Genomic DNA, 16,815 nt, shown 5'->3' on the forward strand with positions numbered 1-16,815 from the left:
AAGCTCCAGAGATAATGTACAGTATTATTACAACTTGTCCCATATTCATCTATGAACGTACAGTGAGCTGTTAGCTCATTTTACTAAGCCTTGGCCTTATGTGGTAGGGTGGCCAGTTCCTATCCATGCCACCTTATAGTCCCTAGTATTTTCAACCAGGTACTCATTAACAGCTGAGTAGACTGGGAGTTGTCGAGAATTGAATCTAGGCCTCTCTGTATGACAGTCAAGTGTCCTAACCACTCGTCTACCCAACTCCAACAAAAATATTTGTGAACAATATTAATGGTGAATTATGCCGATATGTTTTGTGTATAAACATGAATAAATATACATTCTACAAACTCTCTAAAATTTAAAGAAGAAATTATTATTCAGTATACAAACCGTAAGAGCATCTTCCTCTGGTTCCTCAACCTCTAACTTAAGACTATTCTGATCAAATCCAACATCACCATTAGCCTCTGCTGGTGACACTTCCAAAGATACAACATCTTTTACTCCAATACGTGGGCTGGATGGTGGCAGTATGGTATCGTAGTTCAGAAGATCTACCTCTTGTATGGTTGCCTTGAAGACTGCATTGACACTGAGGTACGCATCATTTTGAATATTGATAGAGAATCTATGAATGGAGAGATCTTGAGGAAATACAGTGGTTTCTGAAGCAATATCCAAAATATCTGAAAGTAGACATTTTTCTTGATTAAAAATGGTTAAGTTTAATAACATATTGAGGTTATTATAAATCTAACTGCAAGAATAAAAATAATTGTTAACATCAACTACTACTGTACAATTTTATTTTCAAGTATATTTCTATGTAAAACATGGATTAAAGACACCAGAAAAAAAAACATATTACTGAGCCATGTGTACAAATCTGTCATGCCAAGATATATATATATACTGTACTGTGTAATTGGTAAAATCATCTTTTATTTCAAATAAACATAAGAATGTAACAAACATCCCAGATCAAGCATATGCAAAGAAAAAACAGACAACAAATACAAAACACTTACTAATAAGAAGGTAAAAATATTAGAAAACACACCCAAAAGGCATACAATGTGGTTTGTTATAAAAATTTACATTTAAATTAGGGAATAGTTTTCTCAGAATAAAAAAATTCTCCCAAACCAAACTTTTCCCAAGTCTCAATTATTAAGGTAACACATTCTATAGCTAAAAGACCATGTTACATCCTTATTAATGCTGACAGTACATAAAATACAACCTGAAAACGATGTCTGTGTTATCTTCAATCTTACCTTCAATTCTTATTGTTGACTCTTCCTCATCTGGAAGTTCATATGTTACAGTAACATTGACTAGAATATCTCCTATTAATCCTCCACCTCTAGTCAGAGTTAACTTTAATTTTCGAGGTGACTCAGAGGCTGCAATACTTTGATCAATGTCAGATGAAAACTGAATAACACCATAAACATCGTCACTATCAACGAGCAGCAACTGACCTTCAGTTGGCGCTCTCACAGATGCTCCACCAGTTACCGTTGATGGAAGAATTCTAACAATATATCTCTCGGCTTCTTCTGGAATGTTATCGTCAATAAAAGTTATATTAATTTCTGAAGATGTTTGTCCTTCAGAAAAATAAACAACTCCTTCAGAAGGAATCAAATCATTGCTAATATCATCAGTGTTCGAATCATTTCTAACAATCTCATAATTTATGCTGACATCGCCAAATGTCCCGCCAAATCTTTCAACAATAAAATTTGTATTTACACCGGTGTCTTCACCAGTCGTCACATACAGGGATGAATCTTTCAAAAATAGCACTCCATTTTGATCATCATTTCCTAAAATTGTTAAAACAGCTACAGATGGCTCAGCAATGACAGCATTTGAGCTGGAGTTTGCAAGAATAATTTCAAAGTCTTCACCAATTTCTGGTATATTATCGGATAAAATTGTAATAGTGATTGTTTTAGTATATTCTCTTGGTAAGAAAGTCAAGGTGCCATTTGATGCTACTGCGTCCAGTCCTAGAGTTCCAGAACTGGAACCCATAAAATAACCTACTGTGACAGTCTCATCATCTGGGCCTAGCTGAGTAACTCCATCTTCTGCTAGGCCTCTGTTAACAGTTATCAAAGCAGTACCAGCATCCTCTTCATACAAGTAAAATGCCTGGGCGAACCGCAGTGGACTATCATTTTTCAAAATCTTTACAGTTATTTTTGACAATGATCCATCTAACTTGGCACCATCTGTTGCTTCTAATAACCTTATTTCAAATGTTTCCTCATTCTCAGGTATCTAGTAAACAAAAACAAATTTAAACGGTGGTAAACTGAAATATTTATTTTATTTCAATTGTACTGTACATCCAACAGCCAATTACATGATGTCTGTAACAGTAACATTTTAAAAATTCATATTATTACACAAAAAAATGATTGGTATAGTACATTAAAACTATAAAAGTTACACACATAATAAAGATAAAAGTACTGACAGTATTAATATTATTACATACACAAAATAAATAATTTAATGGCTTCTTTAATTCCTTGAAACATATATTGTTTTAAGCTAATTTTTCAACTTAATAAAAATAATATATTCTTTATTAATTTACTGTACATCATACAATGGTGTAATGATTTGTTAAAATGAATGTAAATAGAAAATTAATTTTAACCTGGATTGAGATGTTTTAAAGATTGCTTATTTTATCCAATCTAATTCAAGTAACTGCAAATGGTCGGTCAGGTATTTTACTATTTGTAGATTGATTGGAATTGCGTATGGAAAAAGGATAATGACGAACACTCTACCTGGTCTGGAATTATACGAAGTGACAATATGCTTTCACTTTGATTATTCTTGAAAACCACTGAGCCAGAAGAAGGTAAAATGTCATCAGGACCACTGCCATCAGTTAGTTCAATACCTATTATCTGGAGAGAGTTCAAACAAGACAAAATATTAGTAAAAGATATTAGAACTGTTTACAATGCACTCTGTAGATGTGTAAAAAGTGAAAACTTGAATTGATATTTCTGTTTGTTTAATTAAAATACATAAGTATAACATATTAAATTTGGATCACTATAATCTTTTATGAGCAATTCAAATTATTTTTATGAAGGCATTTTATTGGAGCTATCTTTAAGACTAGCAATATATATTATTTGTCATACCTTACCAACACTTAAAATGTTGTAATAAACCTTTAATATCCAATTATGGTATAGAATTTAATTTAGTCCAGTAAAATTTACCTCAAATGTGGCAGATACCGATGAGAATGCTCCTCGTTCACGAGAACAGGTTACATTAATGATGGTTCCTTCAAATGGATCTTCAGAGATGACCAATGGCCCAACCTATAATGAAACAGAACATAACTGTCAAAACCTCTTTCTTTAATTCTTTTTTACAATGTCCAGTACAGGACCAAGATCAGCATACTGGCACAGCAGATGTAACACATGTACTGTACACAGAACAGGTGTACATCAGATGGACAATTTAATGAAAGAGGTCTTAAACCCTTAAACCCATGCCTTTATAATCATAATCTAGCCATTCCTACAGATTCTGCTCTCGTCTAGAAGCTCTTGTCTATCCAGAACCCGTCTCTGCACAGATACAGGACCATTTTTGAGAAGTTTGTCAGGATTTTAAAAGAATGAGGAGACTGTATTTTTATTTTCTGGAATATTAAATACAGTGTTATTAATCATTTTAAAACAATTACTAATTTAGCTTTGAACAAGCTCCACAACTTACTGAAGAAAAACCAATAATACCATAAGCATCATCATTAGATTCTATTGTAACCCTTGAGATGCCTTGACTAACAGTTACTTGTCCAGCACCAGACAAGACACTAAGTTCAAAGGTGAAGACTTCATCATCCTCTGGTATATCATCATTCAGTATGTACCATGTTGTTTCTATTGTTTCCACTGCATCTCCTGCACTAAATTCTATAAACTGATTGTATGGCACTCTGAAATCATTTACAATTCCTTCTGTAGGCTAAAAAACAAAGAAAATTGAATGGTTGGAATGTCCTAACAAGAGTTTGAAGGAAATCTGATAAAACTCCTAGAAAATAGGAAGCCTTTTGCCATTTTTCCCTGACTGTATGTTGTTGAAAAATATGGCAATGTTATATGTGTTATAGTTAATAGCAAAAATTCCAAGTTTGGTATATGGACCATGCTTGATGAACACAGGCTACCAGTACCAAGCACTAATTTATTAATAAACTTGAAACACTTACCCAATATCAAAGATTATCACCAATTTTCTACTGTGGACCCGATTTTATAATTTATAAAATAATACTGTATGATAGATAGTCACATATGGCAGGGGTCCAAGACCCACATTAGGTCCCTTGTGGGGTTAGTGAGGCTCAATGGCTTTAAATGCACTAATCCTTTTTAAGTTTTTCTTTTACATTTTCCGTAATTATTTTCTATGATAAAGCAAAACTATAACATTATGTACAATAGAGCTGGCTAGTACCAGATAAGGTTCCACTGTACAACCATAACATTTTTGACATACTGTAATAGTACAGTATTCATATTTAAGCGTTCGATGTTTTGTCACAAATATATTGTGTAACATCATACGGTCATACTGTATATTCAAATTCTATTCCATAAATAAGAAGTTTAAACCAATTGACACTTACATCAACTAATATTGTAATGCTTGTATCACTTCTGCCTGTTTTCTGTACTCTTAAAGTAAATGATGAGTCATCAAACTCTCCAACAGATATAGCGGTTTCTAAAAAGGAGACTTGTGCATTCTGGGCCAGCAGAATGGCAATCTGGGATAGCAGTACCACTAACAGCAGCATGATTCTTCTTGATAATGATGTAATCTTAAAGAAAAAATAAATAAATATTAGGTGAACAATTAATATATTTAATAGAATTATATATTAATAAAACAATATACAGTTCACTCATTTGCAGGTAAAATAAAGACAAAGTAGGCACGAGAAAAAAAAAGAATTGGATGACCAGGTGACTCGCAACCCAAAGTGCGTCACCCATCACCACGTAGAAGGCTGTACAAATCCCCTTAACTACCCATCCAGGCGAAGGGTGATGAAGATACCTCCAGACATCAAGAGTGAATTGAGAGGAAATTCAGAAGAATCAATTTGATGCGTTAACATTGCCAAATAAAAGTCAAATTAAGTTCAATGACATTATAAATAAAGAATATATTGATAAAACACATTGATAAAAATTCAGTTACTGTATGATCATTACAGGCTATTGTGTCAAACAGACAGTAATGCATTGATATCAGGATTGCCAGTAAGTTTAAATACTGTACAGTACATTTTTTCTGACGAAGATTCAAGCTAAAGTCATTAAAGTGATGTGTTATATACTGTAAAATAAAAGAGTTAATTTTAATCTAATGTACAGTGTATTATCTATGAAATTGATTTTTGACAAACCATGGATTTTTTTATAATTAATAAATGGATAATGGGTCAATTGTAAAAAATAATAATTTAAATACAGTACTGATAGTAGGAGTACTGTATACAGTTAAGGAATATAAGTTAATAGTACTGTAGTTGACATTTTATTTTACTAAAATATGTAAAAAAAACTGTACAGTATACAAAATTTACAGTAACTGTTGGTTTTAATCCTTCTATACGAACTGCCACAGCTTTATGGCAATTGTGCAAAAATCAATAATTAACGTTAGCAAACATGCTATTTCTATGAATCATTGTATTGTAGTTTTAATGACACAAAGTACTACATATACTGTACAGTATTTAAGACAAATTACAGTTAATAAACTAAGACAAGAGGGTGTGCCTCTCTACATAGTAAGTGTACAGTACATGTGTGGTTCTCAGAAACTGTAATAATGCCTTGTTGTGTGTAAACTTGAGCAATGTATGGGCATTGCTAACACCGCAAACCTTAACAAATTTGGTTAAACAAAAAATGATGTTTTATCCCAAAAATACAGTAAGTAGTTAACAAAAAAAATTATTATTATTTAATTGACATCAATCAAGTGTGTAGTACACTACGCAATTCAGTAGCTTTTAATGTTGGTTTGATGAGGTTTGCTATGTTTTTTGTGAGGTTTGCGGTGTTTAGCAATACCACAATGTACCTACAGTACTGTACAGTAGATGAAAACAACGTTGATACTTTAAAATCAAATTGAAAACTATCAGTAAAGAAGATAGTAGTAACCATATACTGTACCAAGTATGAGAGCGCATTTAGACAAATACAGTAACCATCAATATAAAATTGAACCATAGACCAGCTACTGTACTGTATTTTAAAAAAACCGTCATCGCAAGACGGCACAAAAATATGGACCCAGTTCATGTACAGTACTTGGCTGAATGTGGAAGTAACCATTTGAGTTGTAAGCACATACCGTAGTATAGTAGAAGCATAAATTCTTCATTTTGGGGTGTTTTGAAATCAAAAGCCTCAAATTGAAAAAACTCTACCTAAAGATATGCTACACAAAATACAATGAAAACCATGTAATATCAATGTACTGTAAATTTTATTTTATACTGTAAAACAATGTTATGTTTAAGTATGCTGATGCGATACTGTACAGTACTGTAATACGTGGGTGGTATTGGCCCAGGTTCCCAAGTGTCTTGCCTAAGGATAAGAAAAGCGACAAGCATTGGATTCGAACCCAAGATCTAACGATCAGCGTTTTAACGAATTTCCAAAAAGACGAATAAATCTGAATCTATAGTTTTGGTTGTATTTTAGACATTTCTGAGGGTCGTTGTTTCAAAACATTTTGTTATGTTAATGAGACAAATATGAAACAATATTGTATGTATAACCCACTGGAACATCTGTTTATAAAAATTGCATTATTTCACAATGTATGTCTTCCCTGATGTACAAATTCTATAATAAAAAAAAAATCTATCTAGTTTCCTGGTGCATAGGTTACATCTGTGGTTAAAAAATACATATAACTGTTTAGGGCTATTTTGAATCAAACTGTATGTATGATAATACAATAATGCTCTCATCTATGTAAACAATACGGACAACAATACACCCTACTTTACATGACAATAGGAACGCATACGTTGACATGCTGTTTGCAATTTCAAAATAAAATCAATTGTGAGAGATCTCAGTTTACAATGTAGCTGGGATATACGCCTATATATGTATCAATACAGTTGTGTTTCATTGATCCAGCTAGGCCCAGTACTTATATCCCACCTGTTGATTCGATACCACGGCACCTAAGAAGAGTAGAAAGACTAAAATAAAACAAGTCAAAATTGTAGGGCCTACTGCTGTTTTGGTGTTACAAACAAGCCGAAGTAGTGGGATAATTCACACTCATGCTAAATATTAAACTAACCTGGGATCTCACCTGTTAATTTAGTAAATTTGATATTGTTTTAGCCCAAAATAACTTCATTTCTGCCTATATTTGGGAAAGGTTTAAAACATCTTACTGGATTTTCGACTACTAGCCTATACTTAATAAATTCCAAGGCGACGCGACGCTTTTCTTGTTTTGCTCGAGAATCGACTTGGACTCCACCAAAATGACTCACTTTATGGCGCCCTCTATAGGTTTATTATGTTCTTCCAAAGATCTTATACTAGGAGATAGAGGGGGCATATCACACAAGCACGTCGTCAGTCACGAATCAAACAAGCTGGTCGAGTTGTTTCAGCCAGGAGGCCTATTATTATTAACAAATTGTTTTGACGTTCTCAAATTATATTCTTTAATGAAATAGAGAATTCCACTCATATCTCGTCATCTCGTCGTCATCGCAAACGCCAACATCATTACCATCAGCATCACCACCATTTTTGGACATCATTTCCTCTATTATATGTTTTATTAAAAAAAAAGGGGGTAACCCAAAACAAATTGCAATAGTTTTCAAACCTTTTTTATCTGATTTAGTACCTAGTAGGACACTTTCTCACCAAAATCTACCTTCAGCATCACCACCATTTTTGGACATCATTTCCTCTATTATATTTCTAATAAAAAAAAGGGGGTAACCCAAAACAAATTGCAATAGTTTTCAAACCTTTTTTATCTGATTTAGTACCTAGTAGGACACTTTCTCAAAATCTAATTAGTGGAACATATAATTTAGGGGTCATTAGATGTCAAATATATCAAATTTGGTATTAATTAATCACGTTTATATAATATGACTGAATAACATATTTTATCAAATGAAGCATCCAATAGCTATTCAAATGATAGTAAACTTAATATGTTTACATGCACACATGGTATAGTTTTTGGGTGAAAATTATAATTATTTTACATTTTTATCCAAAATTAAAATTTTTCAATAATTATATTTTAGTAAAAATATAAATTAATGACATATTTTTTAAACAAAGTTTTACAGATCTTTTGCCTATAATTTAGTTATGTAAAATTTACAATATAAAAACTGAAACGTAATTTGGTACGGAATTACAGGCATTTAAATAGAAACAATCAAAATTTGAGGTCAACTAGGGACATTTTTTGTATTAATCATTTTTAGACATAACTTATGACTGATGTAACATATTTTATGAAATATAAAGTATCATATAATAGCAATTATAATTATCTATCTAATGATACCAAACATGATATGTTTACATGCAAAAATTGTAAAGTTTTTTGGGGAAAATGGTATTTTTTGAATTTTTTTATAAAAATTTTAATTTGTCAAGAATTATATTTTTAGTAAAAATGAAATTCAATTACATATTTTTTATAACACAGTTTTACCAAGATTCTGCCTATAATATAGTCATTTTAACTTTACAATATCAAAAGTGAAACGCAATTTGGTACAGAATTACAACATTAAATAGAAACACTCAAAATTTGAGGTCAAATGTTACATTGGTCCAACCCAGGACAAAACTGCGATTTTTCCCTGTCAAAGTTTTCTCAATAAAATTTTCCACTCGGAATTTTCATCCAAATACCATAATCTTTTGAGCCACGCTTCCTTTTTTTCCAAATCCAAGATGGCATCCAAAATTCAAAATGGCTGCCAAAATGATATAAACTGTATTCTTAATGGCTACCCAGTCAAGACATGATATAAACCACATATCACTATGATATCAGAAACATCTCACACGACTGATATCGTACATGTGATACAATTAAGATATCAGTCTGATATCAAAAAATTCACACTAATGATATCATACACATGATACAACTCAGATATCAGTCTGATATCAAAAAATTCTCACACTAATGATATCAAACAATATGATATAATTGAGATATCATTCTGATATCAGAAACTTATCACACTTTGATGTCATACAATATGGTAAAACTCAGATATCAGTCTGATATAAGAAACTTATCACACTTTGATGTCATACAATATGGTAAAACTCGGATATCAGTCTGATATAAGAAACTTATCACACTTTGATATCATACAATATGATATAACTTAGATATCAGTTTGATATCGGCAACTTCTTACACAATTATATCATACAATATGATATAACTCAGATATCAGTCTGATATCGGCAACTTCTCACACAATGATATCATACAATATGATATAACTAAGATATCAGTCTGATATCGGCAACTTCTTACACAATGATATCATACAATATGATATAACTAAGATATCAGTCTGATACCGGCAACTTCTCACACAAATGATATCATACATTATGATATAACTCAGATATCAGTCTGATATCGGCAACCTCTCACACAATTATATCATACAATATGATATAACTAAGATATCAGTCTGATATCGGCAACTTCTTACACAAATGATATCATACAATATGATGTAACTCAGATATCAGTCTGATATCGGCAACTTCTTACACAAATGATATCATACTTATGATATAACTTAGATATCAGTCTGATATCGGCAACTTCTTATACAAATGGTATCATACTTATGATATAACTAGGATATCAGTCTGATATCGGCAACTTATTATACAAATGATATCATACTTATGATATAACTAAGATATCAGTCTGATATCGGTAACTTCTTACACAATGATATCATACAATATGATATAACTAAAATATCAGTCCGATATTGGCAACTTCTCACACTAGTAATATCATACAATATGATAAAACTTAGATATCAGTCTATTATCGGCAACCTCTCACACAATGATATCATTCAATATGATATAACTAAGATATCAGTCTGATATCGGCAACTTCTTGCACAATGATATCATACAATATGATATAACTAAGATATCAGTCTGATATTGGCAACTTCTTACACAAATGATATCATACAATTCGATATAACTCGGATATCAGTCTGATATCGGCAACTTCTTACACAATGATATCATACAATATGCTATAACTAAGATATCAGTCTGATATCGGCAACTTCTTACACAAATGATATATTATACAATGATAAAATTCTGATATCAGAAACTTTTAATTTTATGATATCATCCAATAATCTCAGACTTACATCAGTCTCATACCTTGGGATAACATTTTATTTCATACCTCGCCATGCTCATTAAACTCTAACAAAATATATCCCTGGGCACAGAACATAATTTCAAAGTTGAATCATGAACGTTAAAATTTTGTTGATGTGTTGAAATGATGTTAACAGCGTATTCTAAACGTTGATTCAACGTTGAAATAACATTGTCTTTTTAACTAACCTTTTACCTTTATTTATCAATGTTAATTTAACGTTGAAATAATGTCAAATTTAGTTGACATTTTTGTTTAAGATTACAACACGTTTTCAACGTTGAAAAAAGGTTGAAGTTATGTAGTGTTTTTAACCAACTATTATGTTTGTTTATCAGTGTTATTTTAACGTTAATTTAACGTTGGAATTCATTTGACAATTTTGGTTAAAATGACAACATGGTTTTATATATTATACAGTATTTGTTTTAATACAAATGTTCTACATAATGTATAGCCTATACCAGTTGTATTGAATCAAAATGACCTTTCACGCAAGATCAAATTTCATAAGATACAAGCTTGTCATTGGTTGGTTTCATTTTGATACACTTTTTAAACTGTTGTCAGTTGCTTGGTGTTGATGGTGGTGGTGTTGAGACAAAGACTCATCTTTTTGATAATTGTAAATAAAGGTAAGAAAACAATGTTGTTTTTATTTAGTAATCTACTAATTTATAAGCTTAGTCCTTACAGTTTAACTAGTTTACAATAATAACTATAGCCTTAGTCCACTTGGCTTGTGATAATAAGAAAATAACTAGAGCCTGGCAGGGTGCTGAACTCAACTGTATTACAATTACTGGATACTATGCCAAGGATAACTCCAGTACTTTTTATGAAGGTTATAAAATTGTATGTTGTAGGCCTGGCTAGGCTGTCTGCAGCTCCTATAAACACATGCTTATTTAGGTATCACAGCTATACAATACACTCACTCACTTTCTTTTTTCAGATGTAGAGCCTAGTAAGTAGCTAAGTAGGCCATAACAAGCCATTAGCTAGAAAAGACAGCAATGGAATAATAACTGTTTTAATACAGTTAACTGTAAAGTGTAATATCTTCTGATATACGTTGACGTTTGTTTTACATTAAAAGAAGAAGTAATACACTGATACTGTTGAAAATAATATGAGCTTTATTGAATTGAACTAATGTTGCTTGTCGGAAGACTGGAGAGAATATTATAATCTATAAACTGTTCACTGAGTTGGTATATTGTGGAATTTATAATTGCTCTAATGGGATTTCTGATGGGAGTTACTATAAACAAGTGTTGCTGTCCAGTGGTCCAATTTGCCCTAGCTTTCACTGAGGTGAAGGTGATGTGACATTAACCTTCTCCATGATGTGCATCTAAATATACAGATGACCATTGAGATAATATCTCTATGGGATGATCAATGATTTCAGAAATAAAAGGTTGGTATTTAGTGCTTAACTCACTGACTTGATAATATGTTGTGCAATAATTATTACACTGTTGTAATATTATTTATATTCATTTATAATTTGATATATAGTGATTGTGTATGCATTATTTATTTAGTACAGCAGTACTACATATTGAACTATTTATAGGCCATACATAACCTTTCAAAAAAAAGTGCTGTAGCCCAATGCTTATTATAAATACGAGATTAAATTATTGATTTTCAACGTATAATGTGGTTGGAATCTATAACTATTAACTTTAAATCTGTTAAAAAATGTTTAAATTTTAAACATATTACTGACCAAACTCTGTAGTTTTTATAAAATAATTTTAAAATAGTTTTAAGTCCTTTTTCTAGGTACTACATATTGAAATATGTATAGGCCTATGTAGATGTTTAGTAAAATCTGTAGCCCAATTCTTATTAGAAGATTATATACCCGGTAGTATTAAATAAATAACCTTAACAATAAATGTTATGAGCCCAATGCTTATTAAAATAGTATATTAATTATTTTTTATAATGTGATTGGTATCTACTATTAACATTAAATGTTTAAATTTTAAACATATTACTGACCAAACTCTGTTAAAGATATTAAAAGCATTTAAAATAATAGTGGTTTTTTCTTCGAAATAATGGATATTACTATTTATACGTACATGTTAAAAGTAAATATTATATTGTAGCCCTTGCTGTATTAGTGAGAGTATATGGATAATTGTAGTCATTGACATGTACAGTAAATATTTAATTAAATAAAAAGCATAAAAATGATATAATCGGAGAAATATGGGCCAAGTAGTAAATACTCTAAAGGGAATTTATAATCTATGCTATTTAACACAGTGTCCTAACTTCATAATACAGTACAAACTAAAATCGAAGTGTCTAATCTAAAAAAATGTAAATCCAAACATGAATAAATGGAAGAAAAACTTAGCATAAAGACAGAATACATTACACAACAGGATATATTGCAGGCGTGACTGTACACAAATATCAGCGAATTAGAAAGCTGTGTTTTGCAGTATTTGAAAAACTTTTTATTTTTACTTGTTTACAGTTAGGTGTAACATTGGTTAGATTCCAGAAAATTAATTAAAAGGTTGCATACATGACTGTACACAAACTATCAGCGAATATTAGGAAAGCTGCATTTTGCAGTATTGTTAAAACTTTATTTTGATTTTTTACAGTTAGGTATAACATTGGTTGGGGCGGGTAAGGGGGTGTCAAACTTTAGTGGGTGGGGTGTCTGTAAGGACCAAGGCAGTGTATAGGTGGTCTGTAATAGGCCATTTGGTATTCCATACAATGTTCTATATCATGGCATTTATTGCTGGTCGTATCTATATCTAAGGCAGGCTACTTGGGGTAAGGGGGGTCTCTAGTCAAACTTTAGAGGGGTCTGCCAGGGCCAAGGCAGTGTACAGATAGTCTGTAATAGGTCATTTGGTATTTCTTACAATGTGCTAAATCATATAACATTGGTTGCTGGTGGTATCTACAATATCTAAGCTAGACTAGTTGGGGAGAAGAGGGGTCTCTAGTCAAACTTTGTCTGGCACTTGCGGTGCAGCGGACAATTAGTCTGTCGTTACCCATTTAGTATTGTATGAACTCAACTTGTTCATTTGGCATTAATTGTGAGTGGTACCTCACTCATCTACTGTATGCTATCCCCATTATTTTAGGCCCTCCCCTGGGGGTTTAGCGGGCCTATTGCAGCGGAGAAAATGTCTGTCGTTTGTGATATTGGTATGAGGATGCCATTGGGCATCCCATGGTGGTGAAATTAGGTGGTATCTCTCTCATCTAACTGTTACCGATTTTTTAGCACCTTTCGGGGTCCCCCAGGTCTATACGCAGCGGGGGCTACCCGGCAGACTCCCATTTTTATTGACTTCAGGTGACCCCTAACACACTTAAATAGTCAGATATTGGTACCTGTGCTGCATCCAGATCTCACTCAAGATATAAGTGTACAGTACTGTACACTATTAAAGCTAGAAATGCTTAGTCCTGTGAGTGGCCCGAATCTTGGCGAATTAGATTTGCTTTTGAAAGGGGGGTGGCACATATTTCTCAAATTGGGTAGTGCAATAACTGATTTTTTAATAAAATGAAATATAATATATTATTTATTTTGCTGTTTCAGCTACAGTGAAACACTTCCACAAGGATGACAACATAAAAGTGAAGAGGGGAAAGGAGTATATCAATACAACAGTAAAAATGGAAGCCGGAAAACAGATGGAGGTTTTTCTTTCAAATGCTGCGAGCAGAATTAAAAGAAAAGCAGCCCGGCCCCACCAACTCCAAGACACACATGGAACTACTATTTTTTTAACAATAACATTATTATAACTCAGCTTTAACCACGTGCCGTAGATCCGATAAAATATACCAACAAACCAACATGGAATAACAACTTTTTTCAGATTCCTTTTTATTTTTAATAGACACTTTGCTTACTTTTTTTTGTTTTAATCAAGATTTTAAAATAGCTTGTAATAATAAAATGTTACTTGCCTATTATTACATTACTTGTATTTGGTTTATTTATGACTCTCGCGGTATGGGGAGGATCATGTTATTGAGAGTGTAACATCTAGTCCGCAAGAATAGGCACTAAATCAAGGATATGTCTATGGTATATTTATTATTGTCACTCTGGTATCTATTTGTGATTTCAGTATGATATCATAAGTGATCTCTAAAATATCTCAGAGGCTGACATCAATGTTGAGATCGCCATGAGACCATTCTATGATATCAATTGCTGATATCACTCTGGTATCTATTTGTGATTTCAATATGATATCATAAGTGATCTCTCAAATATCTCAGAGGCTGACATCAATGTTGAGATCAACATGAGATCATTCTATGATATCAATTGCTGATACCACTCTGGTATCTATTTGTGATTTCAATATGATATCATAAGTGATCTCTCAAATATCTCAGAGGCTGACATCAATGTTGAGATCGCCATGAGATCATTCTATGATATCAATTGCTGATATCACTCTGGTATCTATTTGTGATTTCAATATGATATCATAAGTGATCTCTCAAATATCTCAGAGGCTGACATCAATGTTGAGATCGCCATGAGATCATTCTATGATATCAATTGCTGATATCACTCTGGTATCTATATGTGATTTCAATAAGATATCATAAGTGATCTCTCAAATATCTCAGAGGCTGACATCAATGTTGAGATCGCCATGAGATCATTCTATGATATCAATTGCTGATATCACTCTGGTATCTATATGTGATTTCAATAAGATATCATAAGTGATCTCTCAAATATCTCAGAGGCTGACATCAATGTTGAGATCAACGTGAGATCACTATGAGATCAAATTCTTACCTGGGTATTTTAATATTATTCTAAATTGAAAGATACATGCTTGCTGAAGAAAAATGTTCTTTCCCAACTTTTTAAAGTGGATATGTCATCCTCAGCAAGCATGTATCTTTTAGTTTAGAATGCAAGTTCAAATCCAAGATGTCCTTCAAAATCCAAGATGGCCACCAACATTTTAAATGGCTGCTAAATTGACTTTTATTTGACATTTAATTTTGCCTATTAAATAGCCTTTCTAAACTGTTTAGATGGGTATGTCATCCTCAGGCATGTATCTTAAAATTAGCATGAGACTCAACATCCAAAATGGCCACCATATTCATTAATTGTATGGAGTAAGAAGCGACTAACATTCTTAATAAAGGTATCTATTTCTTAGGTTTATCGAAAACCGAGACCACCCTATAGAACATAAATATTGAGAAATGTTGACGGGGTCTCTACTCTATAGAACAAAAATATTCAGAATTTGTAGTGGGGTCAGTCTTTTAAGAAACCTTGATAACATAACCACCCTATTATATAACTAAATATTGATAAATTTGCAATGGGAAATGTCCCAGGGAGAAATCAGCCTGCTCCCCCTACTGTGTACTGTATAAATGACATAATATTGACAGTTTAGTGGGGTCTATGTTTTTAAGTAATATTGGACTCCACCTAAAACACAATATTGAGAATGTTTAGTAGGAATCTCTGTGGTCATAATTTCACAGAAACAGAGAAACACCACCCTTATCTTGAACATAATATTGTGAACTTTTTGTGAGGAGGGGTCTCTATTTTCAAAAACCCGGTACAGAATATAATATTGAGAAGATTTTTGAATAGAGATCTCTGTTTACAGTAAAATTTTTCAATAATTGTGTTAGGTTGGTCCCCCTGTTTTCAAGGTCTCTCAAAACCCCTACTGTGTTTTACGACAAAACAACAAAAATCGTAAAACTTAATATTGTAAACTTTTAGTGGCAGTCTCTGTTTTCGAAAACCGCACAACAGAGACCCAGTATAAATACAATATTGAAAATATTTTTAGTGGGGATCATCGTCCCCCCCCCCCCCCCCCGCCCCCGCAATTAGACTACACAACACTGACTTTCAAAGATAGGTCATTAAGTCTGTTATCGTTATACTATGTATGAATGATTTAATAAATCGAATCTGAATCTGAAGCTGTGTCTACAGTATTCTATAAGGTGGTCTCGGTTTTCAAGATTTCTCAAAATCATATATCGAAATGTTTATTGTTGATCTCTTATTTTACAGATCTCTGGGACGGTCCCTAGAACATAAGATTGAGAAGTCTTAGTGAGGTTTTCATGAAATCTCAAAAACAGAGACCACCCTATAGAACACAATATTGATAAGTTTTAGTGGGGGTCTGTGTTTCGAGATATCTTATGGTCTCTGTTTGAAATGTATTTTTTAAAACAGAGACCGTCCTAAAGAAC

The 16,815-nt window shown here is 32.3% G+C and overlaps 1 protein-coding gene across 1 annotated transcript; it reads right to left on the minus strand.

Moving 5' to 3' along the window:
• Positions 1-348: 348 nt before the first annotated feature.
• On the minus strand, positions 349-4,875 carry LOC144854514 (adhesion G-protein coupled receptor V1-like). Its single transcript, XM_078712466.1, has 6 exons — positions 4,688-4,875; positions 3,769-4,020; positions 3,258-3,362; positions 2,811-2,933; positions 1,275-2,289; positions 349-683 (listed from the first exon to the last, which is right to left on the minus strand). Exons 1-6 carry the CDS (start codon positions 4,856-4,858, stop codon positions 349-351), a joined length of 2,001 nt encoding a protein of 666 aa, XP_078568592.1. The 5' UTR covers positions 4,859-4,875.
• Between the last annotated feature and the right edge of the window lie 11,940 nt (positions 4,876-16,815).

The sequence above is a fragment of the Antedon bifida genome, chromosome 10 (genome assembly GCF_963402885.1).
Source record: "Antedon bifida chromosome 10, ecAntBifi1.1, whole genome shotgun sequence".
Lineage (NCBI taxonomy): Eukaryota > Metazoa > Echinodermata > Crinoidea > Comatulida > Antedonidae > Antedon > Antedon bifida.